Below are 26239 nucleotides of genomic sequence, written 5' to 3'. Positions count from 1 at the left end.
GTCTGCTCATCTCTCCGTCTATCTGTCCATCTCTGCCCATCCACCGGGCTCTGTCCATCTGTCTGTCTGTCTGTACAGCTGTATCTCCATCTGACTGTCCTTCCAGCAAGCTGGATGGCCGTCTGTCCCTCTGTCCTCCTATCCATCTATCAATCGTTTATCTATCCACCCATCTGTCCGTCCATCTCTCCATCTACATCAAGATAGATGGATCCACCAATCCATCTGTCCATCTACGTTGAGATGGATGGATCCACCTAGATCTACAGATCTATCCATCCATCCACCTCCCTCTCCATCTGTCTGTCTGTCCGTTCACCCACTACACACCGGGTAGACTTCACATCATGCACACGCGTGTGCACATGCCCTTCGTGCATGTGTGTGTAAGGATGTGGGATTTGGCACAAGCTTTGGGATGCCACCTCCGAGGGGGGACAGTTTGCAGCTCCGGGAGGTCCCCAAGGACGTCGCCAGGCCGGAGGTCCTCGGGGACCTACGTGCCACCGTCTCCTGGTCACGCCTCCTGATGAGTAACGCCGCGGATGCGGGTGAACGATGGGCGAGGCTACGACCTGGTGCCAACCCCACCGAGCCCTGCGAGTCGGCTCCGGTGAGTCAAGGGGGCACCAGGGATGCGAGTGACACTTGTCCCCCACCTTGTCCCCAGCTGGAAATTGTCCCTGAGCCCTCATGCACCTCAGATCCCCTTCCTTCCATCCCCAGCCCCGATGGCAAGGGGAAGGTCTCCAAGATGGGAGGTCACCACCGGCTTCTCCACCCCATGGGGACTTAGGGTCTCCATCCATGGGGACTTGGGTGTTATCAGTGTCACCCACTGTCCCCAGGGTCACCCAGGGCATCTCTACCCGCTGCTGCAGGGGGACCTCAGCGTTGCCTGGCCATTCCCTGGGCGGGTTTGGTGCTGGACATCAGCCAGGATCCGGGCAGTTGAAGCCACCGGTGCTCTCATCCCACCTGATTTCCCTCCTCCAGAAGAACCCTGTCCAAGCTCCAGCACGTCCTGCAGCATCTTACAGCTCCTGGAAGGATTTTGGGCACCCAGGGGTCCTCCAGTGCCACCCCAGCTTGGCCATCCTTGGAGTTGCAGAGGACCAGAGCCGTGATTCGGGCGAAGGAAAGTCTTTTGCAGAGCTTTTGGGAAAGCAGCTGAGGCCGCCAGCAGCTCGCGGGGCAATTAGAGCCCCTGCCAAGCAATTAAGGGTGGAGAGGCCCAGGAGCTGAGCCCTGACGAAAGGAAAGGCCGGGCCAAGATGAATCACGTTTCGGAGATGCTGATCTCGCTCTCTGCTGGTGGCAGAGGAAGCCCGGGGCTGGGTTTGGTCCCAAACCTGGAGTTGAACCCAGAGCAACCGTTCCCAGTAAGTCCACGGGGATCTGCTCTGCTGAGGTCCTCACCGAAGAGGCCGTGGTGCTGAGGAGCCCATCTGTGGAGGCCTGGCCCGTGAGGATCTAACCTACCAGGGTGCCATCCGTGGAGATCCCATCCTGTGGAGGTCTGGTCCACGGGGACCTAATCCACCAGCCATCAGTCCATGGTGGTCGTGGTCCATAAAGACCCGTCCACCAGGATCACGTCCACGAGGATCCCATCCCATGGAAGTCCCATCTACCGAGATCCCATCCATGGTGTCCTGGTCCACCAGAGACCTCCACACCAGGGGAACCTGTCCGTGCAGTGGTCAATGGCAGAGATCCTCCATGGATATCCCACCCATGGCCCATCTGGGCCATGTTCCCCAAGATCTGATGGGCAAAGATCTCGTCCCCAGGGAGATCCCACCCACGGGATCGATGCGGTGATCTTGGGCCATGAGGGTCACATCTACAAGGCTTCCCACCACAGAGGGGGAACCCATCTATGGGGGTCTCCAGGTGGCATGAGGGGACACGAGGGGACATGGGGGGCATGGTGGGGACAGGGGGAGCCCATGAGGGGACACGGGGCACATAAGGGGATGTGGGACCCTAACAGGGGACACAAAGGGACATGGGGGGACACAAGGGGACAGGGGAGCACAAGGAGGGACTGGGGGACCTCGAAGGGTCGTGGAGGCACGTGGGGGGGTAATGAGGAGACAGGGGAGAACTTGAAGGCACAAGAGGGGACATGGGGGGGTCCACAGAAGCACACGTGGGGATGTGAGGGGACATGGGGTCACACAAGGGGACATGGGGGGACATGGAGACATGGGGTCATGTGAGGGGACCTGTTGGGGACACGGAGACCCACAGAAGAACACGGGGGGCCCCCTGAGATGCCGGGGAGGGGGCGTGCATGTTGGGCCACGTCCCCGGTCACGATGATGATGATGTTGGGGCTGGGCCCAACCGGTTCTCCCAGTTCCTCCGCTCCCATCTGCTCCGCGTGATTAGTGCTAATTACCTAATTATCCCCAGGGCCAGCCCAGGCCTGCCACCCACTGCCAGGGCCGCTGGGGGACCCCACGCTCCCCTCTCCCGATCCTCAGTGGCACGGAGGGGATGTGCCCCACCCTGTCCTTGTCCCCTCTGTGTCCTCACAACCTTGGGGTCGCCGAGTCCAGGGGTGGCCCTGGGTGACACAAGGGGTTGGCAGCACCCTGGGTGACACGGTGGGTGGCCCTGGTTGACACCCGGGGTGGCAGCACCGTGGGTGGCAGTGCCCTGGATGACCCAGGAGGGAGGGAGGAGGGGGTGGCCCTGGTTGACACAAGGGCTGGCAGCACCGTGGGTGGCAGTGCCCTGGCTGACACAGGGGGTGGCTCAGGGGACACGGGTGACACAGGAATAGTGGTGTCGGGTGCCGGCAGTGACAGTTTTGTGGACGTGGTGGCAGTGGTTGCATTCCAGCTATCCCTGGCATGGCAGTGGCAGACGTGGGGGACACCAGGGTGTCCGAGGACCTCCAAGCCCCCCGATGTGACACCCCAAGGTCAACAGACGTCTCCTTCTGGTGGCTCATTTCCATGGCCAGCAGGACCAGGCTCTGTGGTGGTCCCGTTGACTTGACTACAGGATGTTTTAATCTCACTTCCATGGACGTGGTGACTAACAAGACCCAGCTGTGTCACCGGCACCTCTGTCACCATCTTGGCCTGACCACGAGGGCTGTGTTGACCAGGCTTCAACGGTTGCATTGCACAGACCCCAGTGGGTGCGGTGAACAACCCTCCATGGATGCAAGGAGAAGACCTCATTAGATGCATTGACCAGAGCTCCATGGGCATGTTGGGTAGACCCCAATGGATGCCTTGACCGTGTCTTCATGGACATATTGATAGATGTCCATGGACACATTGACCAGACCTCCAAGGACACGTTGACCAGACATCCAAGGACACGTTGACCGGACCTCCATGGACATGTTGACTGGATCTCCAAGGACACATTGATAGATCTCAAAAGGCACCTTGACCAGACATCCATGGATGATGGAGGAGCTGTTAAGAGCCCACTGTGGTAGCCCACCACATCTGATGGCCACCAACCTGGGACCTTCCACGCCAAACCTCTGTAGGATTCTGTAACCCCAAAGGCTCGAACATCCTTGTGAAAGGCTGAGCGAAGAGCCGGAAGCCACCGGTGGCCACCGTCGGACCCAGCAATGATGGAAAGCCATTCTTCCGCCTCCCTGGGGGTTTGGACCTGGACCAAAACCTCTTTCCCCGCCGCAGTGGCTAGACGAGGCCCACACCCTCCGGTGCATCAGGTCCTGGCCACGTGGGGGAAGAGGGAGGGGGTGCCTTACGCAAGGCAGCTGGCGTCGCTCCCCGCCCCACTGAGCCACAAGGGACAACACGTGATGGTGTGACCTTGCCGGACCTCCTCCCGCAAGGGGGAAAGCGTGGATGTGCTTCTGCAGCCCACCAAAATCCCTCACCCTTTACATGGACCCACCATGGTGAAGCCGGGTTGGCACTGCTCTCCATCCAGCCCCATCACCACGGTGGGGCCGCATGGACCCCATGGAGGAGAAAAAATCCCCCCAACCCCTCCATTCTTCAAAATAGAGGCCTTGGATCCATGCAAACAGGTAAATTTGGCCTCCAGCAGGTGATTTCTTCCCGCTCGCAAGCCAACGTGCCCTGGCTGGATGCTCTCTGCCCGTTGCATACCCGTCAGGGAAGCAAAACAGCCCTTATGCGCCGCCAAAGTTACCCCAGGTTGGGAAATTAGGCCCCTTCTTCTCCAGCTGAGTCACGGGGAAATTTCTCCCCTCTGGGGATGGGAAATTGTCCCTGGTCATGCGCCTGCCCGTGGAGACACGGCTGGGGTGGGGGGACCAAGAAGGAAGGTCTGAACCCAGGGCGTTGTGAGGGCTCGTCTCTCTTGGGGGAGGATGCTGAGATGGATTTTGTCCCCACCGTGGTGGTGGGAAGGGTCCTGGGCAACCCCAAAACAGCCAGCGGATCTACTCCATAAAGGGACCAACAGGTCTACCCCATGGTGAGGTCAACCTGGAGCAGAGCCAATGGAGTTACTCCATGGCAAGGTCGGCGGGTCTGCCCCATGGTGAAGCCAAGTCTACCTGCAGTGGGGTCAACGGGTCTACCCCATGGTGGGTTCAACAGTTCTGCCCTGTGGTGACACCAACAGATCTATCCAAAATGGGGCCAGGAGATCTACATTGTGATGGTCTACCCCGTGGTGGGGCCAAATGATCTACCCCATGGTGGGGCCAAATGACCTACCCCATGGTAGATCATGGTTTACCCCATGGCAAGGTCAAAATGTCTGCTCCATGATGAGGAGGCCTACGATGGGGCCAGTAGATCTACCTCGTGGTGGTCTTCTCCATGATGGGGTCAACACGTCTACCCCATGGCGAGGTCAACAGGTCTACCCCATGACAGGGCCAAATGATCTACCTGCAGAGGGGCCAACATGTCTACCCCATGGTGGGGCCAAAAGAGACATCCACCCCACAGTGGTGTCAACAGGTCTAGCTGCAGTAGGGCCATCTGGTTTGGCCCAAAGCTGGTTGTCCTCTCCTGCCCCTACAAGACCTGGGGCAATCGGAGGCACCTCAAGCTCCCAGAGCTGCACTCCACCCGCTGAAGACATGGCGCAAAGCCACGTCATAAAACTTTATTCATCGACATCTCCACAGGGCCCCGCGGCTGGCCCCTGCCCACCCCGGGGCGCGTGTCCCGGTGCTCGGACCGGCCGGCTCCGGGGACCTTCATCGGGGAGGAGGAGGAGGAGGTGCTGCAGGGCCCGTCCTGCGGCCATCGGAGCTGGGGATGGGCTGGGGCTGGGGGCTCAGTTCCTTCTCATCGTTTCCTGGATCCACCGGGTGTATTTGCAGAGGTTGACGTAGACACCGGGTTTTTGGGGGTCCCCGCAGACGCCCGGGCCCCAGGAGACTATGCCCTGGAGCCGTCCGTCACACACGAGGGGTCCCCCAGAGTCACCCTGCCGGGGAAAGAGGGGTGGCACTTGGGGGCCTGGGGCTCACAGTCTGCCCCATAGATTCACCCCGAATTTGGGGCCATTTCCGGGCCATCCCGGGATCTCCAAAGAGGTGAACATGAAGACCCACCACAGAGATGTTCTCCTCAATCCCTGCACGACGCCATCTCACCTCCCACCCCACGTACCCAAATCCCCTCCGGGTGCCGCTGGCTATAATAGGTTGTGTCAGTTCTCATCCCAACACCACTGTGGGGTCCCAAATGATCAGAGGGGTCTGGGGTGGCCAAAACTTGCACCCACCTGGCAGGAGTCGGCACGGTTGCGGGGTTCGCCTGCGCACACCATGTTGGGGGTGATGGAGCCGGGGTAGATGCGCCGGCACTGCTCCTCTGAGACGATGGTGACCTTGGCACAGTGGAGGTCCTCGGGGAAGGTGACTGTGGGTGATGGAGAACACAAAGTCACACGGAGGGTCCCAACTCTGACCTCTCAGACTCTGCCCTGGGGCTTGTCCCCATGTTTCTCTCAGTGACACCAAGGGGAACCCCAAGGTGACATGGACACCTGGGTTCCTTGGGAGGAGAAGGATGTCCAAGGAACCCCAAGGTGATGTGGACATCCTTGGAAGGATGTCCAAGGGTTATATCAGGATGCCCAGCCTTCTGAGTCTTAGGCTACCGGTTTCATACCTTCGGGACTGGTGGTGGACCCCCATCCTGAGATCTGGCACGTCTTGCCAGGCACTGGACAGTGGGAGGCCAGCGGCAGCGGCTTCACCCGCTCGTTGATGTGGACGGGTTGGAGGAGCTTGACAAGCATCAGGTCACCGTCCTTGGTGGCCGGGTCATAGCGCGGGTAGCTGATGACCTTGGCCGAGAGCCGCCGCTGCTCGGAGATTCCTGGATCCTTGGGGCCCCGGCCCCCCAGCCGCACGTTGATGAAGCTAGAGCCAAAGGTTGGATGAACCCATCAAGACAAACCCATCATGGTTGGAGAGGTTGTGGGGGCCCCAAGGACCCCCACAAAACAGGGGCGGGGGCAGAGCTGAGGTCCCAGAAGGTGGTGACAAAGGTGGAAGAAGCAAAAGCAGAGAAGGGCAGAGACAAGGTGATACAGAGTCATAAAAAGGGCAGGGTTAAGGTTATATAAAGGCATAAAATGGGCAGAGTTAAGGCTATATGTCGTCGTTGAAGAGGCAGAGCTTGGGTTATAAGTGGCTGGAAAAGGGGGCAGAGTTAAGGTTATAGATAATCATAAAAAAAAAAAAAAGAGTTAAGGGTATGGATCCCCTCCCCTCCTCCAAAAAAAAAAAAAAAAAAAAAAAGAAAAAGAAAAGAATAGAAAGGAAAAAAGAAAAAGGGAAAGAAACAGTTGAAGCTACACATGCCCAGAAAATGGGCAGAATTAATGTTATTTGTAAAAATGAGGAGGAAAAGGGCAGAGTTATGGGTATTTGCAGCTCAAGAATGGGCAGAGTTAAGGTTATTTGTACAAATAGGGAGGAAACGGGTGGAGTTAAGGGTATTCACAGGTCAAGAATGGGCAGAGTTAATGTTATTTGTACAAATGGGGAGGAAAAGGGCAGAGTTAAGGGTACAGTAGCCCCAAAAAAGGTAGAGTGAAACCCGCTGAGATGCCATCAAGCCCCCCAGCCTGCTTGGCCACAGAGAAGGACCCCAGATCAACCCTGGCTGATTCCTGAGCGGCCTGAGCCCATTGCCACCAACACCCCCCAGGCGTTGCTCCCCCATGTCCTCCTACCCCGGGACGTGGCAGTGGGCAGCCGTCAGCACCCAGTTCCTGGCCACCAGCGTCCCCCCACAGATGAACTTGTCCCCTTTGAAGAGGGCAGCCTGCCAGGGCAGGTCGCAGGAGGTCCCCTCGATCACCCACAGGACGTTCCTCGAGGCTGTGGGGACAAAGGGACATGGCAGGGGGGACGTGGGCAGCCTGGGACCCAGGACCACTGGACACGGGTGGGCTGGGACCCTCTCCACTGCCACACGTCCCCTGAGCCACGAACAAGGAGGTGAATCAATGGTGGACGAGGCCAACCCAGGCTGGAAGGGACCACTGGGTGGTCAAGGGGCACCTGGGATAGATGGGGGTCTCCAGGGTGGATGGGGGGGGCATCTTGGGGCACCTGGTGGCCCCTTGAGGCAGATGTGGGGCAACCAAGGTGGAGGCGGGGTAGTTGGAAGGCGCCCAAGGTGAATGGGAGGCAGCCCCACGCATGGAAGTGGGGCCTCCAGGGTGGCTGGAGGGCACCTGGGGTGGACAAGGGGTCCCAGGGTGCATGGGGTGGTCCCATAGGTGGTCACGGGACCTGGGGCAGAAGAGGAGCATCTGGGGTGGACTTGGGGGTCCCACCTGCACACACAAGACCACCAGGGTAGGTGTGGGACCCCTGGGATGGATGTGAGGGTCCCATGGGTGGACGTGGGGCAGCCAAGGTGGACATAGGTGTCCCATGAGTGAATGTGGGACAACCAATGGGGGGTCCCATGGGTGGATGTGGGACATCCAAAGTGGACATGGGGGTCCCACGGGTGGACGTGGGACATCTGAAGTGAACATGGGGGTCCCATGGGTGGACGTGGGACATCCAAAGTGGACATGCGGGTCCCACAGGTGGACGTGGGATACCCAAAGTAGACCTGAGGGGTCCCATGGGTGTACGTGGGGAAATAAAGGTGGACATCGGGGGTCCCGTGGGTGGACGTGGGACATCCCAAGTGGACATGGGGGTCCCACAGGTGGACGTGGGACATCCAAAGTGGACAAGGGGGTTACACAGGTGGACATGGGACACCCAAAGTGGACATGGGGGTCTCATTGGTGGATGTGGGGAAATAAAGGTGGACATGGGGGTCCCACAGGGGGACATGGAACATCCAAAGTGGACACAGGGTCCCATGGGTGGACGTAGGGAAATAAAGGTGGATATGGGGGTCCCACAGGTGTATGTGGGGGGACATCCAAAGTGGACATGGGGGTCCCACGGGTGGACGCAGAATCCCTGGGGCAGATGCAGGACCCCCAGGACCTCTCCTACCTGCGGTCACCAGCACCAGGAGCATCACGACCAGGACCTTCATACCGGAGGGCCAGGAGCTGTGAGGAGACAGCAACGGGGTGGCTCTGACCCTGGGTGGGCCCTGGCGGGGTGGGGGTCAGGGTGGGGGTCGGGGTGAGGATGTGGGGCACTGGGGAAGGAGGGAAAGGGGAAGGCAATGGGAATGGGAGGAGAAGGAGGAAGGGGAAGGTTACGGGAAGGAAATGACGGGAGGCAAATGAGGATAAGAAGGGAGGATGAGAAAGGGAGCACAGGAGGGCAGAAAGAAGGAAGGGAGGATGAAAAGGAGAAAGGACAAAAAGGAGGAAGGGAGGACAAAAAGGAGGAAGGGAGGACAGAAAACGGAAGGGAGGATGAAAAGGAGGAAGGGAGGACAGAAAGGGGAAGGGAGGACAGAAAGGGGAAGGGAGGACAGAAAGGGGAAGGGAGGACAGAAAGGAGGAAGGGAGGACAGAAAATGGAAGGGAGGACAGAAAATGGAAGGGAGGACAGAAAATGGAAGGAAAGACAGAAAGGAGGAAGGGAGGACAGAAAGGAGGAAGGGAGGACAGAAAGGAGGAAGGAAAAAAAGGAGGAAGGGAGGACAAAAAATGAAATGGAGGACAGAAAGGGGAAGGGAGGACAGAAAGGGGAAGGGAGGACAGAAAAGAGTAAGGGAGGACAGAAAGGGGAAAGGAGGACAGAAAGGAGGAGAGAAAGGAGGAAGGGAGGAAGGCAAAGGAGCACAGGAGGCCTGCAGGATAGGAAAGGAGGAGGGAGGTAAGGACGAGGGAAGACAAGAAGGACGAGATGGAGGGGAGGAGGGAGGAGAGATGCGAGGGAAGGACAGGAGCCGCCCCGATTTCCCCCCGGGGCACACCAGGGACCCCCCACCCCCTCCCAATGTCCCCACCCCGACCCTGAGGCCCCACGTTCCTACCGGGGGCTGGCGTGAGGCCGCGCGGCCACGGGGAGGGGAGGCTCCACCCGAGCTGGTGAAGCGCCGCGGCCGCGGGCGCGTCTTCCTCTTGCCACCGCCAGCCCCGGGTTTTTATCTGGGGCCGGAGGAGGAAACGGCTTCCTCCGCCTTCGCCTCTAATCTGGCCACGGCCGTGGCACCTTCCGCCCGGCTCCGGGAAGCCCACACCGTGGGGTGACCCCAGGTGGCACCTGGATGGGTCGGGGGCACCGGGTTGGGATGGGGATGGTCGAGGAGGCCCCACGATGCAGCTCTGCAGGGTTCAAACCCAAAATGTGGCTCCTAATTGGTCACGGGACCTCAAGTTGGTTGAGAGGGCACCAGGACACGTGTCCGGTGATGTCAACCCCCAAATTGTGGCTCCTCGTTGGACACTGAGGTTGGAAGAGGATCATTGAGAAGGCTCCAAGACGCAGCTCTTCTGGGCTGAAACCCAAAATGTGGCTCCTAATTGGCCACAGGACCTCAAGTTGGACGTAGATGGTTGAGAGGACACCAGGACACGTGTCCAGTGATGTCAACCCTAAAACATGGCTCCTCGTCGGACACTGAGGTTGGAGGAGGATGGTCAAGAAGTCCCCAGGATGCAGCTCTGCTGGGTTCGAACCCAAAACGTGGCTCCTAATTGGTCACGGGACCTCAAGTTGCTTGAGAGGGCACCAGAACACATGTCCAGTGAAGGCAACCCTAAAACATGGCTCCTCGTTGGACACTGAGGTTGGAGAAGGATGGTTGAGGTGGTTGAGGAGGTGGAGGAGGATGGTTGAGGCCCCAGGATGCAGCTCTTCCAGGCTGAAACCCCCCAAAATGGCTCTTCATTAGACCCAGGACCTCGAGTTGAACAAAGATGGTTGAGAGGACACCAGGACATGTCTCCAGTGAAGTCAACCCCAAACCGTGTGTCCTTGCTAAGTGTGAGACCTAGAGCTGGAGAATAATCATCAGGAGGACATCAGGATGCAGCCCTGACTTGGTTGGATCCCAAAATGCATCTCTTCCTCAGGTGCAGGAACCGATGATTGGATGATGTTGGGTGAGAGTTGCATCAGGACACATCTCCTGTGGCTCCATCTGCAAAATGTTGCTCCGTGCTGGGTGGAAGACCTGGGGCTTGAAGAAGGTGGATGAGAAAACATTGACGCGTGGCTCTGATGGGATCAAATCCCAAAGGTGGACACGGGACCTTGGGATGGATGAGGACAGTCAAGAGGGCGTATCTCAGGTGGGGCTGGACCACAGAACATCTCCTTCCTTCATCCAGGATTGGATGAGGATGGTTAAAGGTGCACCAGGACGTTGGTTCTGAAGGGGTTGGCCCCAAAAAACATCTCCTTGATGGAAGTGGGATCCAGAGATGGAGAAGGCGCGTTGAGAACGTGCCAGGTTCCACCTCCAGCAGGTCAGCTCTCTAAGGTGTCTCCTCAACTTGGGGTTGGCCAAGGGTGGTTGAGTGGCACCAGGACGCAGCTTCATCTTTTCTTGTCCCATTTTCTGTATTTTCTTTTTTTTTTTTTTTCTGAATTTTCCTCATTTTCTCAGATTTCTTTCTTGCCTTCGTTGCTGGCCACCTCTCGGGGCAGACCCCACAGGCATTTCCACCCCATCCCCAAGGCCATGGGGAGGAGGTGACCCCACACCAGGCATCAGGGTTGAGGTGGGGGGGAACACACCAAGGGACAGCCCCATTTCTCTCCCTCCCTCCCTCCAGAGGAGGAGGAAACGTGCCCACATCTCCACCCCTTCCTCCACACGGGGCCTCCCAGTTGCTCCCAGTTGCTCCCAGTCCAACCCCAGCAGACCCTGGGGAGCCGCCCAGGCCCCGCGACACCTCGGGGGCAGGGAGCCGCCGCCGCGGCCCGCTCTCGGCCCGAGCGGGTCCTTCCAGTTCTCTGAAAATCCCAGTTTAACCCTGCCCCGTCACTGGGCCGGACTGGGCTGGGCTGGGCTGACTCAGCCCTCTTGGACCGTCTCGACTTGCCCTGGGCACCTCGTTGCCCAACCAGCTCCAGGCTTGTCAAGAGGCCCCTAATGAGCTCGGGTGCTAATTGGGCTCCAGGCAAGTCGGCAGGGTTGTAATTACTCGGCTTTAATTAACCTGGGCTGTCCCAGCCTGCATGGAGCTCCCACAGTGCCCTGCACCAGGGAGGCCGAGGCAGCCCTCGCCCCGATGGGGGAAGTGAAATTAATTTGGGGGGGAGGGAGATTAATTGGGGAGGTAGAGATTAATTGGGGGGGTAGAGATTAGTTGGAGGGGTAGAGATTAATTGGGGAGGTAGAGAATAATTGGGGGGGTAGAGATTAATTGGGGGGGGTAGAGATTAATTGGGGGGGTAGAGATTAATTGGGTGGAAGAGATTAATTGGGGGTGGTAGAGATTAATTGGGGGTGGGATTAACTTGTGGGGGGTTCTCAGTGCCCTGCCCTGGCAGTTCCCTCGTACTGGGGGTCCCAAACTGGTCCCAGTCCCCAGATGGGAATGGTTTCGTGGGTGCATCCCCTTAGGTCTGCTCCTCCGTGGCACAGAGGTACCCTAAAGTCTGCCCCCCAAGTGTGGATATAACCATAACTCTGCCTGCCCAAACTGAGATGTCCTTAACTCTGCCCCCCCAAAATTGAGATATCCTTAATTCTGCCCCCCAAAATGGAGATACCATTAACTTTGCCCCCCAAAATGGAGATATCCTTAACCCTGTCCCCCAAAATAGAGAGATCCTTAACTCTGCCCCTCCATATCACGGAGATACCCTTAACTCTGCCCCCAGAAAGGAGATACCCATAATTCTGCCCCCCAAAAAGGAGATATCCTTAACTCTGCCCCCCAAAATGTAGATACCCTTTATTCTGCCCCCAAAATGGAGATACCCTTAAATCTGCCCCTTCATATCATGGAGATACCCGTAACTTTGCCCCCCAAAATGGAGATATCCTTTACTTTGCCCCCCAAAATGGAGATATCTTTAACTCCGTCCCCCAAAAATAGAGGTATTCTTAACTCTGCTCCCTCCATATTCACCCCTCAACTCTGCCCCTCTCAAGATTTCCAAGCCTGACCCCCCCCCCCATAAGCTCTGACCAACACCCGTAGGGGAGGATGCACCCACGCACGGCCACATCCATCCCCCAAACCACCCCCAACCCATTGGGGTCCACTAGAGCCCCTGGAAACCACAAGACGAGCCCACCACCAGGTTTGCTTGGCCAGAAAGGATTTTATTAAGGGTCTGGGGGCTGGAGGGGGTGCTGCTGGTGCCTAATTTTGCCGCAGGACGCTGCGGATCCATGGGATGTAGCGGCAGACGTTGACGTAGACCCCGGGGCGCTGGGGGTCGCTGCAGATGGAGGGACCCCACGAGACGATGCCCCGCAGCTGCCCCTCGCAGACCAGGGGGCTCCCCGAGTCCCCCTGGGGGAACGGGGACAGGGATAGGGTCCCGTCCCCTCTGTGTCCTCCACCCCCTTAATTCCCCCTCCAACCACCCCAAGGGACAGGGCAAGGGGCAGTTTGGTGGCCACTGGGGGGCACTGGGACCAGTTGGGCCCCCTCCCAGTAAGGCACGGACCCCTCTCTCCCCAACACCTTTCAAAGGCTCCCCAAACCTAGAACCCCCTCCACATCCCAAAGATCCCAGTTCTCCCCAGTGCTCCCAGTTGACCCAGTACTCCTAGTTGACCCAGTGCTTCCAGTTGCCCCCAGTGTCCCCTACATCCCAATGATCCCAGTTCTCCCAGTTGCCCCCAGTGCCCATAACGTCCCAGATTCCCCAGTGCTCCCACTTCACCCCTGCTCCACCAGCACTCCCAATACCCCCAGTGCCCCCAGTTGCCCCCAGTGCTCCCAGTTGCCCCCCGTGCTCCCAGTTGCCCCCAGAGCCCCCAACACTCCCAGTATCCCCAGTTCTCACAGTTGCCCCCAATGCCTCTGATACCCCGTGCTCCCAATTCCTCCCAGCTCCGCCAGCACTCCCAATATCCCCAGTGTCCCCAGTTGCCCCCAGTTGCCCCCAGAGTCCCCAACACTCCCAGTATCCCCAGTGCCCCTAGTTGCCCCCAGTGTCCTTAATGTCCCCGATTTTCCAGTGGTCCCACTTCCCACCAGCTCCCCCAGCACTCCCAATACCCCCACTGCCACCAGTTGCCCCCAGTGTCCCCAGTTGCCCCCTGTCCTCCCAGTTGTCCCCAGAGCCCCCAACACTCCCAGTGTCCCCAGTGCTCCCAGTTGCCCCCAATGCCCCTGATACCCCATGCTCCTAATTCCCCCCAGCTCCCCCAGCACTCCCAATACCCCCAGTGCCCCCAGTTGCCCCCAGTGCTCCCAGTTGCCCCCAGAGCCCACAACACTCCGTGTCCCTAGTTTTCCCAGTTGCCCCCAGTGCCCTTCACATCCCCAGTTCCCCTGTGCTCCCACTTCCCCCCAGCTCCCCCAGCACTCCCAATACCCCCAGTGCCCCCAGTTGCCCCCAGTGCTCCCAGTTGCCCCCAGTGCTCACCTGGCAGGAGTCGGCAGGCTTGCCCTCGGGGCTGATGCCCCCCGCGCAGAGCATGTTGGAGGTGTAGAGGCGGGGGTACGCCCGCCGGCATGTCGCCTCAGGCTGCACTGTCACGTTGGCACAGTGCAGGATCTTGGGGAAGGACGCTGCCCAAAACACCCCAAAATTCACCCAAAACAGCCTGCCGCCCCGCCAACGCCCTCACGTTGCACAGCCCCCACCCCGAATCCCCAGTTTGCTCCAAGAACCCCAAATCAACCCTTAAAAAAAACAAATCAACTCTTAAAAAACCAAATCAACCCTTAAAAAAAATCAACATTTAAAAAAACCAAAATCAACCCTTAAAAAAAATAAATAAAAAAAAACAATCTTTAAAAACAAAATCAACCCTTAAAAAAAATCAACCCTTAAAAAAAAATCAACCTTTAAATACAAACAAAATCAACCCTTAAAAATAAACAAATCAACCCTTAAAAAAAAATCCCCATATTTCTCCCCAAACCCAAGGTTGCCCCCCAAACCCCAGATTGCTCCCAAGAAACCCCAATTCCACAGATTGCACCCTGACCCCCCAAACAAACTCCCAAACTCCAAAATTGCCCCCCTAAATCCCCAAATCTTTCTCCAAAAGCCCCTATTTTTTCCCTCAAATCCTATTTTTCCACGAATATCCCTCTAATTCTACACCCCAAAGACCCGATCTCTCTGAAACATTCCCAGATCGGTCCACAAGCCCCCAAAATTCTCATTTTTAGGTCAACCCACCATTATACTTCTCCCAACCCACTTTATTTTGGGCCCCACCCCCTAACTTTGGGGTCATCCTATTGACACACCACCATTGCAATTGCCATCCCCATGGCCTCCCCCTTTCATTTTGGGCTCAAATCCCATCACTTTGGGGCCAGACCACTCCCAAAAGCCCCATATCATGGCATCCGTCTCCATTTTGGGCTCAAATTCCTCCACTCTGGGGCCATACTTTGGGGTCAATCCATTGATGACACTACAAAAATTGCCATTATTATTGCCTCCCCCTCCTTTTTGGGCACAAATACCCCAATTTGAGGTAAACCCATTGACATATCACCTCAAAGACCTCCATCGCCATGGCCTCCCCCTCTATTTTGGGCCCAGATCTCCTACTTAGGGGTCAACCCATTGACATGATGCTACAAAGACCACCATCGACATAGTCTCCCCCTCCACTTTGGGCCCAGATCCCCCACTTTAGGGTCAACCCAACGACATGCAACCACAATGACCTCCATCACCATGGTCTCCCCTCTATTTTGGGCCCAAATCTCTTCCTTTGGGGTCAAACCATTGATATGACGCTACAAAGGTCACCATCACCGTGGTCTTCTCCTCCACTTTGGGCCCAAATCTCCTACTTTGGGGTCAACCCATTAACATGACGCCACAAAGACCACCATCACCGTTGTCTCCCCCTCCACTTTGGGCCCAGACCCTCAACTTTAGGGTCAACCCAACAACACGCAACCACAAAGAACCCCATCCTCATGGGCTCTCCCACCATTTTGGGACCAAATCTCCTACTTTGGGGTCAACCCATTGACATGCAACCACAAAGACCACCATCACCGTAGTCTCCCCCTCCACTTTGGGCCCAGATCCTCAACTTTAGGGTCAACCCAACGACACGCAACCACAAAGAACCCCATCCCCATGGTCTCTCCCACCATTTTGGGCCCAACTACCACTTTGGGCCCCAACCCCTTAGTTTGGCTTCATACCCTGGGGGCTGGTCGTGGTTCCCCAGCCCGAGACGAGGCAGGGGGTGCCGGCTGCGGGGCAGCGGGTGCCCAGGGGCAGGATCCGCACTGCGGGGCCCAAATTCACTGGCCGGCGCAGCTGCACCAGCATCAGGTCGTGCTCCTTGGTGGTGTAGTTGTATCTGGGGTGGCGGACGAGGCGACTTGCCAGGCGAAACTGCTCCGTCCCATCCAGGCTCCCCAGATTATACTCGCCCAAACGCACCATCATCAGCCTGTGGTGGGAGAATTCGGAGGGTCGGAGGGGCCGGGGGGGGCACTCGGTGGGGTGGGAAGGGCAGGGTTAAGGGGGCCGGGGGTGGGATGAGGAATGGGGAAGGAGTTAAGGGAGGAAGACTGGGGGGCAGAGTTAAAGGGAAAAGGGGCAGAAATGCAGAGAAAAGGGCAGAGTTAAGGTGAAAAGGGGGCAGAATTTGGGTCGAAAGAGCAGAAACACAGAAAAGAGGCAGTGTTAAAGTGAGTGGGGGCAGAACTAAGGTGAAAAGGGGCAAAATTTGGGTTAAAAGAGCAGAAAAATAGAAAAGGGGTAGTGCTGAAGTGAATGGAGGCAGAGTTAAGGTGACAAGGGGGCAAAATTTGGGTTAAAAGCAGAAACACAGAAAAGGGCAGTGTTAAGGTGAATGGGGGCAGAGCTAAGGTGAAAAGGAACAGAATTTGGGTTAAAAGAGCAGAAACACAGAAAAGGAGCAGTTTTAAAGTGAATGGGGGCAGAGTTAAGGTGAAAAGGGGCAGAAATACATAGAAAATAGCAGAGTTAAGGGTAAAAGTGTAGAAATATGTAGAAAAGGGGTGGAGTTAAGGGTAAAAGAGTAGAAATATATAGAAAAGGGGCAGAGTTAAGATGAAAAGGGCAGAGATATGTAGAGAAGGGGCAGAGTTAAGGTGAAAAGGGCAAAAATAAATAGAGAAGGGGCAGAGTTAAGGTCAAGAGGGCAGAAATATGTAGAAAAGGGGCAGAGTTAAGGTCAAGAGGGCAGAAATATGTAGAAAAGGGGCAGAGTTAAGGGTAAAAGAGCAGAAACACGGAAAAGGGGCAGAGTTAAGGTGAAAATTGGGCAGAGCTGAGGTGAAAAGCAGCATCACCAAGAAAAGGGGCAGAAAGACAGAACAAAGGAGCACCAGGGGGTCTGGGTCCCATGGGGGTGGTAGAAGAGGTTCCCCCCGGAGGCCCCCACCACCCCCCACCCCAAATTTTCTTCCCCCCACCAGCTCACCCTTGGACGTAGCAGTGGGCGGCGCTGAGCACCCACTGGGGGTGGACGAGGGTCCCGCCGCAGCGCAGCCGCATGTCCTTGAAGAGGGCCACCTGCCAGGGCTGGCTCCTGGGGGTGCAGGGGCGCCCCCCGATAACCCGCGTGCTGTTGGTGTTCGCTGCGGGGGGGGGGGCACACGTGTGTGCGTGTCATGCCTGGGACCCCCCACGATCCTTCCCCCAAATCACCCTCTTCCCCCCTCCCCGAACACACATGTCGGGGAGGTGACGCCCCCCCCCCACCCCCCGCCTTGCACACGCGTGTTGGAGAGGTGCCCCTTCCCCTTGCACACGCGATGACACACGTGTCAGAGAGGTGCCCCCCCCCCCCCCCCCAATATGTGTCGGAGCTCACCTTTGGCAGGGAGCACCAGCGCCGCCAGCAGCAGCAGGGCCGAGAGTGGGGACAGCATTCTGGGGAGAAAGGGGGGGCAAATGGGGGTCCTGAGCTGCCCCGGGGGCAAATAGGAGCTGGGATTTACCCCCGGGGGGGTAATTAAGGGGCAGGATCTGCCCCTTAGGGTAAATGGGGTCCAGAAACAGCCATGGAGGGGTACAAAGGGGTTGGATGTGCCCTAGGATGGAGTGGGGGGGGGGGGGTCCTAAAATTGTCCCCAGGGGCAAGCAAAGACCCCAGGTTTGCCCCAAGGGGAAACTGAGGTACCGAGTCTGCCCTTGGGGGGCAAAAAATGACCCTGAGTCTGTCCCTGGGGGCAAAAGACCCAAATCTGCCCCAGAGGGGCTAAAGAAGCCCTTGAACCTGCACCTGGGGGCAAAAGGAGACCCCAAATTTGCCCCTAGGGGCAAAAGGAGGCACTGAATCTGTCCTTGGAGCTAAAGAAGACCCCAGATTTGCCCCTAGGGGCAAAAGAAGACCCCAAATCTGCCCCAAGGGGGCAAAAAAAAACCTGAACCTGCACCTGGGGGTAAAAGAAGACCCTAAAAGATGCCCTTGGGGGCAAAAGGAGATCCCAAATGTGCCCCTAGGGGCAAAAGGAGGCACTGAATCTGTCCTTGGGGCAAACAAAGACCCCAGATTTGTCCCTAAAGGCAAAAAAGCCCCCAAATCTGCCCCAAGGGGGCAAAAAAAACCCTGAACCTGCACCTGGGGCTAAAAGAAGACCCCAGAAGTCACCCCTGGGGGCAAAAATCAACCCCAAAATTTACCCCTGGGGGGGTGGTGGTGGGGGGAAAACCCCAAATTTACCCCCGGGGGCCAAACCCATCCTGGCTCACCTGCAGCCGGTCAGCTCCTTCCCGGTGTCTCCCGGTGACCCGGAGCTTTTATCCCGGCACGGCCCCGCGGGGCGCGACGGAAGGATTCGCCCCGCTGGGGGGGGGGGGGGGGGCGCCGCCCGCGATGGGGCAACTTGTGGGGCAGGGCAGGGCCCGGGGCTGACGTGGCCCTGAGCGGGAATCGTGTCAAGGTTGGTTGGGGGTCATGGGCCAAAAACTGGGGGTCCCAACCATCCGTATTGGGGGGGGGGGTCTCTGCCCCATAGAGGGGGGGGTCTCCCCCCCATCACTAGCCATGTTTTTTGGGGGGGGGGGGTCATTACCCAACAAAGGGGGGGCTTGCACCCATAGAGGGGGCTCCCATCCACCCCTGTGGGGGTCCCTGCCCCATAAAGGGGGTTTCTACCCAGCCCTAAGGGGGTCCCTGCCCCATATCGGGGGTCTCTGATCCGTAACTATTGGGGTTCCTGCCCCATGGGGGGGGGGGTCTTCTACCTATCAGCACCCATGGTCTTGGGGTCATTACCCTACAAGGGGGGGTTTCGCGCCCATCCCTGCCCCATAGAGGGGGTTCCCACCTGTCCCTACTGGGGTCCCTGCCCCATATTGGGGGTCTCTGATCCATCACTATGGGGGCCCCTGCCCCATAGAGGGGTCGTCCACCCATCCCTGTCCCATAGAGGGGTCTTCTACCCATCCCTATGGGGGTCCCTGCCCCATATTGGGGGGGTTGGGGGGTGGGGGGTGGGGGTGTCTCCCACCCATCAGCACCCATGGTCTTGGGGTCATTACCCTACAAGGGGGGGGCTCCCACCCATCCCTGCCCCATAGAGGGGGTTCCCACCCGTCCCTACTGGGGTACCTGCCCCATATTGGGGGTCTCTGATCCATCACTATGGGGGCCCCTGCCCCATATTGGGGGGGGGGTGGGGGGTGGGGGGTGGGGGGTGTCTCCCACCCATCAGCACCCATGGTCTTGGGGTCATTACCCTACAAGGGGGGGGCTCCCACCCATCCCTGCCCCATAGAGGGGGTTCCCACCCGTCCCTACTGGGGTCCCTGCCCCATATTGGGGGTCTCTGATCCATCACTATGGGGGCCCCTGCCCCATATTGGGGGGGGGTGGGGGGTGGGGGGTGGGGGTGTCTCCCACCCATCAGCACCCATGGTCTTGGGGTCATTACCCTACAAGGGGGGGGCTCCCACCCATCCCTGCCCCATAGAGGGGGTTCCCACCCGTCCCTACTGGGGTCCCTGCCCCATATTGGGGTCTCTGATCCATCACTATAGGGGTCCCTGCCCCATAGGGGCATCTGCCACCCATCAGCACCCATGGGAGTCTTGACCCAACAAGAGGGTCTCCCAACCATCCTTATAGGGGTCCCTGCCCCCATATGGGGGGGGGGGAGGGGGTCTCCCACCCATCCCTGCCCTATAAAGGGGGTCTCCCAGCCATGATTTGGGGCTCATTACCCAACAGAGGCCCCCCTCCCCCCCCCCCCCAACCCCCCAATGACTCGGGGGTCCCCGTGGGCACCCCCAGTGACCCCCCCCCATCCCCTCCCAGTACATCCCAGTAGCCAACTGGGAAGCACTGGCCCTGTGGGGCTGAGTCACGGGGCACGGTTAAGCCAGGGTGGGACCCGGGGACGCCCCGGTCCCTTCCGCGCCTCGGGGTCAGGGTGGGGGCCCCGGGTTCCCCAAAAGGGGGTGGGGGGGGACCTATAGGTGCTGCCCCCCCCCCCACACACACACACTTGTAGGGGTGTATGTGGGGGCTAAGGTGTATGGGGGGGGGGGGGGCATGGGAGGAGGGTCTAGGGGGTATTTAGGGGGTCCTGGGGGCGTTATAGGGGGTCTCAGGGGGTATTTAGGGGGTTCTGGGGAGGGCTACAGGGGGTCTCAGGTGGGATTGGGGGGTACTTGGGGGCTATAAGGGGTCTAGGGGGTATTTAGGGGGTCCTGGGGGGCTATAGGGGGTCTCAGGGGTATTTATGGGGTCCAGGTAGGGCTACAGGGGGTCTCGGGGGGGGATTTGGGGGGGGCTATAAGGGGTCTAGGGGGTATTTAGAGGGTCCTGGGGGGCTATAGGGGGTCTCAGGGGTATTTATGGGGTCCACGTAGGGCTACAGGGCGTCTCGGGGGGGGATTTGGGGGGTGCTGGGGGGGCTATAAGGGGTCTAGGGGGTATTTAGAGTGTCCTGGGGGGGCTATAGGGGGTCTCAGGGGGGATTTGGGGGGTTCTGGGGAGGGCTATAGGGGGTCTCAGGGGTATTTGGGGGATGCTGGGGGGGCTATAGGTGGTCTAGAGGGTATTTAGGGGGTCCTGGGGGTGTTATAGGGGGTCTCAGGGGGTATTTAGGGGGTCCTAAGGGGGCTATAGGAGGTCTCAGGGGGTATTTAGGGGGTCCGGGGGGGATATAGGGGGTCTCAGGGGGGTATTTGGGGGGTGCTGGGGGGACTAAAGGGGGTCCTGGTGGTATTTAGGGGGTCCTGTGAGGGCTTTAGGGTGTATTTAGGGGATATTATAGGGGTCCATATAACCCCCTCCCCCTGCCCCATAGCCCCCCCCGCCCCTATAGGCTCCCCCAGCCCCTATAGGCCCCGCCCCCAGCCCCTATAACCCCCTCTCCCAGCCCCTATAGGGCCTTCCCAACCCCTATAGCCTCCCCTCCTCAGCCCCTATAGAGCCCCCCGTCCCTATAATCCCCCCCCTCCTGTCCCTATAAGCCCCTCCACAGACCATAAAACCCCCAACCCCTGCCTCTATAGGGCATCCCCCTGCCCCTATATGCCCCCCCGGGCCCCTATAACCCCCTCCCCATCCCCTATAGGACATCCCCAGCCCCTATAACCTCCTCCCCAGCCCCTATAGCCCCCCCAGCCCCCTTAGGGCCCCCCCAGCCCCTATAGGCCCCCCCGCCCAAGCCTCTATAATCCCCCCCTCTGGTCCCTATAACCCCCCCCAAGTCCCTATAATCCTCCCTCTGGCCCCTATAGCCCCCCCCAGCCCCTATAACCCCCTCCCCCTGACCCTATATGTCCCCCCCCCAGCCCCTATAGGCCCTCCGCCAGCCCCTATAGTGCCCCCCCAGCCCCTATAGGGGCCCCTATAACCCCCTTCCCCCAGCCCCTATACCCCCCCAGGCCCTAGAGGTCCACCCCAAGCCTCTATAATCCCCCTCTCTGGTCCCTATAACCCCCCCCCAAATCCCTATAATCCCCCCTCTGGCCCCTATAGCCCCCCCCCCCCAGCCCCTATAACTCCCTTCCCCGACCCCTAGAATGCCCTCCGCAGCCCCTAAAGGCCCCCCCCATCCCCTATAATCCCCCCCCCCCCGGCCCCTATAACCCCCCACCCAGTCCCTATAGGACCTCCCCATCCCCTATAGCCCCCCATATCCCCTATAGCCCCCCCCCCCATCCCCTATAGGCCCCCCCCCAGCCCCTATAATCCCCGCCTCCGGTCCCTATAACCCCCTCCCGCTGCCCCTATAGCCCTCCCCGGCCCCTATAGGCCCCCCCCCATCCCCTATAGGCCCCCCCCATCCCCTATAGGACCCCCCCGGCCCCTATAGAAACCCCCCCCCCCCAGCAGTGAGGGACCCGCGGGCGCTGCCATCACTATTTTTATTCACCGGCCTCCCCCGGGGCGCCGTGGGGCTGCCCCCCCCCCCCCCCCCCCGCGACCCCCCCCCCCCTCCTTTTGACCCCTCCCCAACCCCCTCCCCCAAATTTTGGGGGGGGGGGCACCCGGGGGGGGGTGGGGTTTGCGGGGGGGGGGTGTGGGGGGGGGGCCGCGCGCCGTCTTTGGTACAATAAATTAAAGAGAAAAACAAAAAAAAAAACAAAAAACCAAAAAAAAAAAAAAAAAAAAAAAACAACCCCAAAAAAATCCTGAACCCGACAGCAAAAACCCTAAAAGTGGGGGGGGGGGGGGGGGAGGGGGGGAGAAAAGGGGGGGGACCCCACCCATGGGTGCGCCCCAGAAACTTTGGCTGCCCCCCCCCCCCCCCGCTTCAGGTGGGTGAGCCCTAAAAGGGGTGACCCCCCCCCCCCCAAATAGGGCGACCCCTCCCCCAAATAGGGTGACCCCCCCCCCCCCAAAAAAGAGGGTGACCCCAAATTGGGCGACCCCCCCCCCCATAAAAAAGAGGTGGGGGGGGGCCTAAAATGGGTGCCCCCACCCCAAAATGGGGGGGGGGGGGGAGGGGGGGCAGCCCTAAAATGGGTGCTCCCCCCCCCCCCAGGAGTGCGTGACCCCACCCCCCCAGAAGTGGGTGCCCCCCCCCCCCAGAGTGGGTGCCCCCCCAAATGGGTGCCCCCCCCCCCCAGGAGTGGGTGACCCCTCCCCCCCCCGAAATGGGTCCCCCCCCAAATGGGTGGGTGCCTCCCCCAAAAGTGGGTGCCCCCCCCAGGAGCGCCCCCCCCCCCAAATAAAAGGGGGGGGGGGATAAATACCAGGACGGCCCCCCCCCCAAAGAGCCCCCCCACCCACTCACCCCCCCCCCCCCCCCATTTTTGGGGCCGTTTCGCGCCGAGTCCTATTAAAAAAAAAAAAAAAAAAAAAAAAAAAAAACCAATAATAATAAATCGACACCCCCCCCCCACCTCCCTCCCCCCCCCCCCAAATAATTAATTAATTAATTAATTAATAATTAATAAAAGCGCGGAGGGGGGGGGCCGTCAAGAGCTGGCGGCGGTGCTCTGGGGGCCGCAGACGCCCAAGATGGCCGAGTCCTCGCGGTCGGGGCGCCCCCCCCCCCGCAGGTGGGGACCCCCGTAAGGGGGCCTGGGGGGGGCTTCGTTGGGGTGCGGCGCCCCCCCCCCAGAAGAATTGAGGAGGGGGGGGGCGACGACGACGGCGGCGGCGGCGGCGGTGGCCCCCCCTCGAGTCCGGAAAGCCGAGGAGGGGGGGGGGGCGAAGGGGTGGCAGTCCGGGTGCTGGCGGGGGGGCGGTGGGGGGGGGGGGGGGGGCGGCGGAGGGGGGGGCGGCGGGTGGGGGGCCCCCAGCTCCATCCGTTCGGCTGGGGGGGGGGCCGGGGGGGGCGGCGGCGGCGGGGGGGGGTGCTGGTGGTGGTGGTGGTGGTGGTGGTGGTGGTGGTGGTGGTAGTGGGGGCGGGGGAAGGAGGGGGGGGCCCCCAAAAGCGGGGGGGGCGGGTTTTGGGGTGGGGGGGCGGCGGAGGGAGGGAGGGGGGGGGGAGGGGGAGGAGGAGGAGGAGGAGGAGGAGGAGGAGGAGGTGGGGGGGGCGCTGCGGAGGAAGGGGGGGGGGCGGTGGCGGTGCCCCCCCCAGCTGGGGGGGGGAGGAGGGGGGGCGGTTTGGGGGCGGCCAGCGGGGGGAAGGCGTCGGGGATGGGGTGGGGGGGGGCGTCCGTGCCCCCCCCGGCGGGCCACGGCCGCGGGGGCTGCGCTGGGGGGCCCTGGGGGGGGAGAAGAGAGAGAGAGAGAGGGGTTAGTGGGGTTTGGGGGGGGGGGTTATGGGGTTTGGGGGGGTTGGGGGGGGGGGGGCTCTGCCTTGGGGTTATGGGGGCCCTAGGGTGGGGGCACAAGGTTATGGGGTCCCTGCCCTGGGGTTTTGGGGGCCCTAAGGTGAGGGGAGGGGGTTATGGGGTCCCTGGGGTCACCGTTTTGTGGGTATGGGGTCCCTAAAGTGAGGGGAGGGGGTTATGGGGTCCCCAAGGGCACCATTTTATGGTTTTGGGGTCCCCAAGGTCCCTACCTACTGGTTATGGGGTCCCTAAGGTGGGGGTACAAGGTTATGGGGTCCCCAGGGGCACCATTTTCTGGGTATGGGGTCCCTGCCCTGTGGTTATGGGGTCCTCAAGGTGGGGGCACGTGGTTATGGGGTCCCTGGGGTCACCATTTGGTGGTTATGGGGTCTCCAAGGTCCCTACCTACTGGTTATGGGGTCCCTACCTCGTGGTTATGGGGTCCCTAGGGTGGGGATACTTGGTTATGGGGTCCCTGCCTTGTGGTTATGGGGTCCTCAAGGTGGGGGCACGTGGTTATGGGGTCCCCAGGGTCACCATTTGGTGGTTATGGGGTCCCCAAGGTCCCTACCTACTGGTTATGGGGGTCCCTACCTTGTGGTTATGGGGTCCCTAAGGTTGGAGCACATGGTTATGGGGTCCCTAGGGTGGGGACACATGGTTATAGGGGCCCCAGGGACACCATTTTGTGGTTATGGGGTCTCCAAGGTCCTCACCTTGTGGTTATGGGGTCCCTGTCTTGTGGTTATGGGGTCCTCAAGGTGGGGGCACGTGGTTATGGGGTCCCCAGGGTCACCATTTGGTGGTTATCGTGTTCCCAAGGTCCCTACCTTGTGGTTATGGGGTCCCCAAGGTGGGGGCCCATGGTTATGGGGTCCCCCGGGGCCCCATTTTGTGGTTATGGTGTCCCCAGCGTCCCTGCCTTGTGGTTATGGGGTCCCTAAGGTGAGGGGAGGGGGTTATGGGGTCCCCAGGGGCACCATTTTCTGGGTATGGGGTCCCTGCCTTGTGGTTATGGGGTCCTCAAGGTGGGGGCACGTGGTTATGGGGTCCCCAGGGTCACCATTTGGTGGTTATGGGGTCCCCAAGGTCCCTACCTACTGGTTATGGGGTCCCTACCTAGTGACTATGGGGTCCCCAGGGTGAGGGTCACATTGTTATGGGGTCCCTGGGGTCCCTACCTTGTGGCCATGGGGTCCCCAAGGTGGGGGCAGGTGGTTACGGGGTCCCCAAGGTCCTCAACTTGTGGCCATGGGGTCCCTAAAGCGGGGAGCACATGGTTATGGGGTCCCTAGGGTGGCGGGCACGTGGTTACGGGGTCCCTACCTTGCGGCCATGGGTGTCACGTGGCCATGGGGTCCCCCAAGGCCACCCAGTGTGACCAGGGGTGTCCCCAAGGTGCCACCATGGTCATGGAGGTCCTCAAGGTCCCATCATGACCAAGGAGGTCCCCAAGGAAGGTCCCCAAGGTGCCACCATGGTCAGGGAGGTCCCCAAGGTCCCATCATGACCAGGGAGGTCACCAAGGGAGGTCCCACCATGGTCAGGGAGGTCCCCAAGGGAGGTCCCCAAGGTGCCACCATGGCCAAAGAGGTCCCCAAGGGAGGTCCCACCATGGTCAGGGAGGTCCCCAAGGTGCCACCATGGCCAAAGAAGTCCCCAAGGGAGGTCCCACCACGGTCATGGAGGTCCCCAAGGTGCCACCATGGTCAGGGAGGTCCCCAAAGGGAAGTCCCCAGGGTGCCACCAAGATCATGGAGGTCCCCAAGGGAGGTCCCATCATGGTCAGGGAGGTCATCATGGTCCCACCATGGTCATGGAGGTCCCCCAAGGGAGGTCCCCAAGGTGCCACCAAGATCATGGAGGTCCCCAAGGGAGGTCCCACCATGATCAGGGAGGTCCCCAAGGTCCCACCATGGCCAGAGAGGTCCCAAAGGGAGATCCCCAAGGTCCCACCAAGATCATGGAGGTCCCCAAGGTCCCACCACGGTCATGGAGGTCCCCAAGGCCCCACCACACCCACAGAGGTCCCCAAGATCCCACCAAGACCACAAGCGGATCCCCAATTTCCACTTCTCCCACCCGCTGGGACCGGGCCACCCCTGAGGTCCGTGCCACCCACCCGAAGCGTCCCCCGGGCGCGGGGCCACCCATGGGTGCCCCCCGGGGCCGTACCTGGGGGCTCTGCATCTCGTAGTCGGTGTGCGCGGGGGCCGCGCTCCCGTAGTAGCGGTTGCTGTAGCGGTAGCTGCGGTTGTCGTTGGACGAGCCACTGGAGCCACCTGCGAGGGACAAGGATGGGGACATCAGCCACAGGGACACGGGGACGTCCCCAAGGGGGTGGGGTGGCCTCGGGTGTCCCCGTGGAGGACATGGGGACAATAGGGTGGGGAAGGGACACGTGAGAGGCATGGGTGTGGTGGTGACGTGGGGATGGGGGACATCAGCCACGGGGACACGGGGACATCAACCACAGGGACATCAGCCACGGGGACACGGGGACACCAGCCACAGGGACACAGGGAC

At 60.0% G+C, this 26239-nt stretch overlaps 2 protein-coding genes and 1 long non-coding RNA gene across 5 annotated transcripts; 1 reads left to right on the top strand and 2 right to left on the bottom strand.

Annotated features, from left to right (window-relative positions):
- Positions 1-5077: 5077 nt before the first annotated feature.
- LOC121063150 (kallikrein-8-like) lies at positions 5078-10236 on the bottom strand. Of its 2 annotated transcripts, XM_040543486.1 has the most exons (6): positions 9414-10236; positions 8474-8532; positions 7180-7327; positions 6108-6361; positions 5719-5855; positions 5078-5418 (listed from the first exon to the last, which is right to left on the bottom strand). In XM_040543486.1, the coding sequence occupies exons 2-6, from the start codon at positions 8514-8516 to the stop codon at positions 5266-5268; spliced, it is 735 nt and encodes a 244-aa protein (XP_040399420.1). In that variant the 5' UTR covers positions 8517-8532; positions 9414-10236; the 3' UTR covers positions 5078-5265. The 2 variants fall into 2 exon arrangements, with proteins under 2 accessions (XP_040399420.1, XP_040399421.1); XM_040543487.1 differs by lacking the exon at positions 9414-10236 and having other exon boundaries at positions 8474-8829.
- Positions 10237-12651: 2415 nt separating this feature from the next.
- LOC121063147 (kallikrein-15-like) lies at positions 12652-26215 on the bottom strand. 2 transcript variants are annotated; one of them, XM_040543483.1, is made up of 7 exons: positions 25889-26215; positions 18224-18393; positions 17343-17401; positions 16950-17106; positions 15697-15950; positions 13940-14085; positions 12652-12855 (listed from the first exon to the last, which is right to left on the bottom strand). In XM_040543483.1, the coding sequence occupies exons 1-7, from the start codon at positions 26123-26125 to the stop codon at positions 12703-12705; spliced, it is 1176 nt and encodes a 391-aa protein (XP_040399417.1). In that variant the 5' UTR covers positions 26126-26215; the 3' UTR covers positions 12652-12702. The 2 variants fall into 2 exon arrangements, with proteins under 2 accessions (XP_040399417.1, XP_040399418.1); XM_040543484.1 differs by lacking the exon at positions 18224-18393 and having other exon boundaries at positions 16950-17057.
- LOC121063152 lies at positions 24980-25879 on the top strand. Its single transcript, XR_005815851.1, has 3 exons — positions 24980-25211; positions 25245-25401; positions 25712-25879. It is a non-coding gene; the product is annotated as an uncharacterized LOC121063152 (long non-coding RNA).
- Positions 26216-26239: the final 24 nt, after the last annotated feature.

The sequence above is a fragment of the Cygnus olor genome, unplaced genomic scaffold (assembly GCF_009769625.2).
Source record: "Cygnus olor isolate bCygOlo1 unplaced genomic scaffold, bCygOlo1.pri.v2 S94, whole genome shotgun sequence".
NCBI classification, from domain to species: domain Eukaryota; kingdom Metazoa; phylum Chordata; class Aves; order Anseriformes; family Anatidae; genus Cygnus; species Cygnus olor.
The sequence above is the reverse complement of the archived record's forward strand: the minus strand, read 5'-3'. Positions and strand labels throughout refer to the sequence as shown.

Coding starts and splice junctions, on each gene's coding strand:
- LOC121063150 (XM_040543486.1), bottom strand. CDS start 8,516: ATGAAGGTCCTGGTCGTGATGCTCCTGGTGCTGGTGACCGCAG. Junction 7,328..8,473: donor CCTGGTGCTGGTGACCGCAG/GTAGGAGAGGTC, acceptor TTGTCCCCACAG/CCTCGAGGAACGTCCTGTGG. Junction 6,362..7,179: donor GCCCACTGCCACGTCCCGGG/GTAGGAGGACAT, acceptor CTTTGGCTCTAG/CTTCATCAACGTGCGGCTGG.
- LOC121063147 (XM_040543483.1), bottom strand. CDS start 26,125: ATGCCTCTCACGTGTCCCTTCCCCACCCTATTGTCCCCATGTCCTCCA. Junction 17,107..17,342: donor GCTGGTGCTCCCTGCCAAAG/GTGAGCTCCGAC, acceptor CCCCCCCCGCAG/CGAACACCAACAGCACGCGG. Junction 14,086..15,696: donor AACCACGACCAGCCCCCAGG/GTATGAAGCCAA, acceptor TGTTTTGGGCAG/CGTCCTTCCCCAAGATCCTG.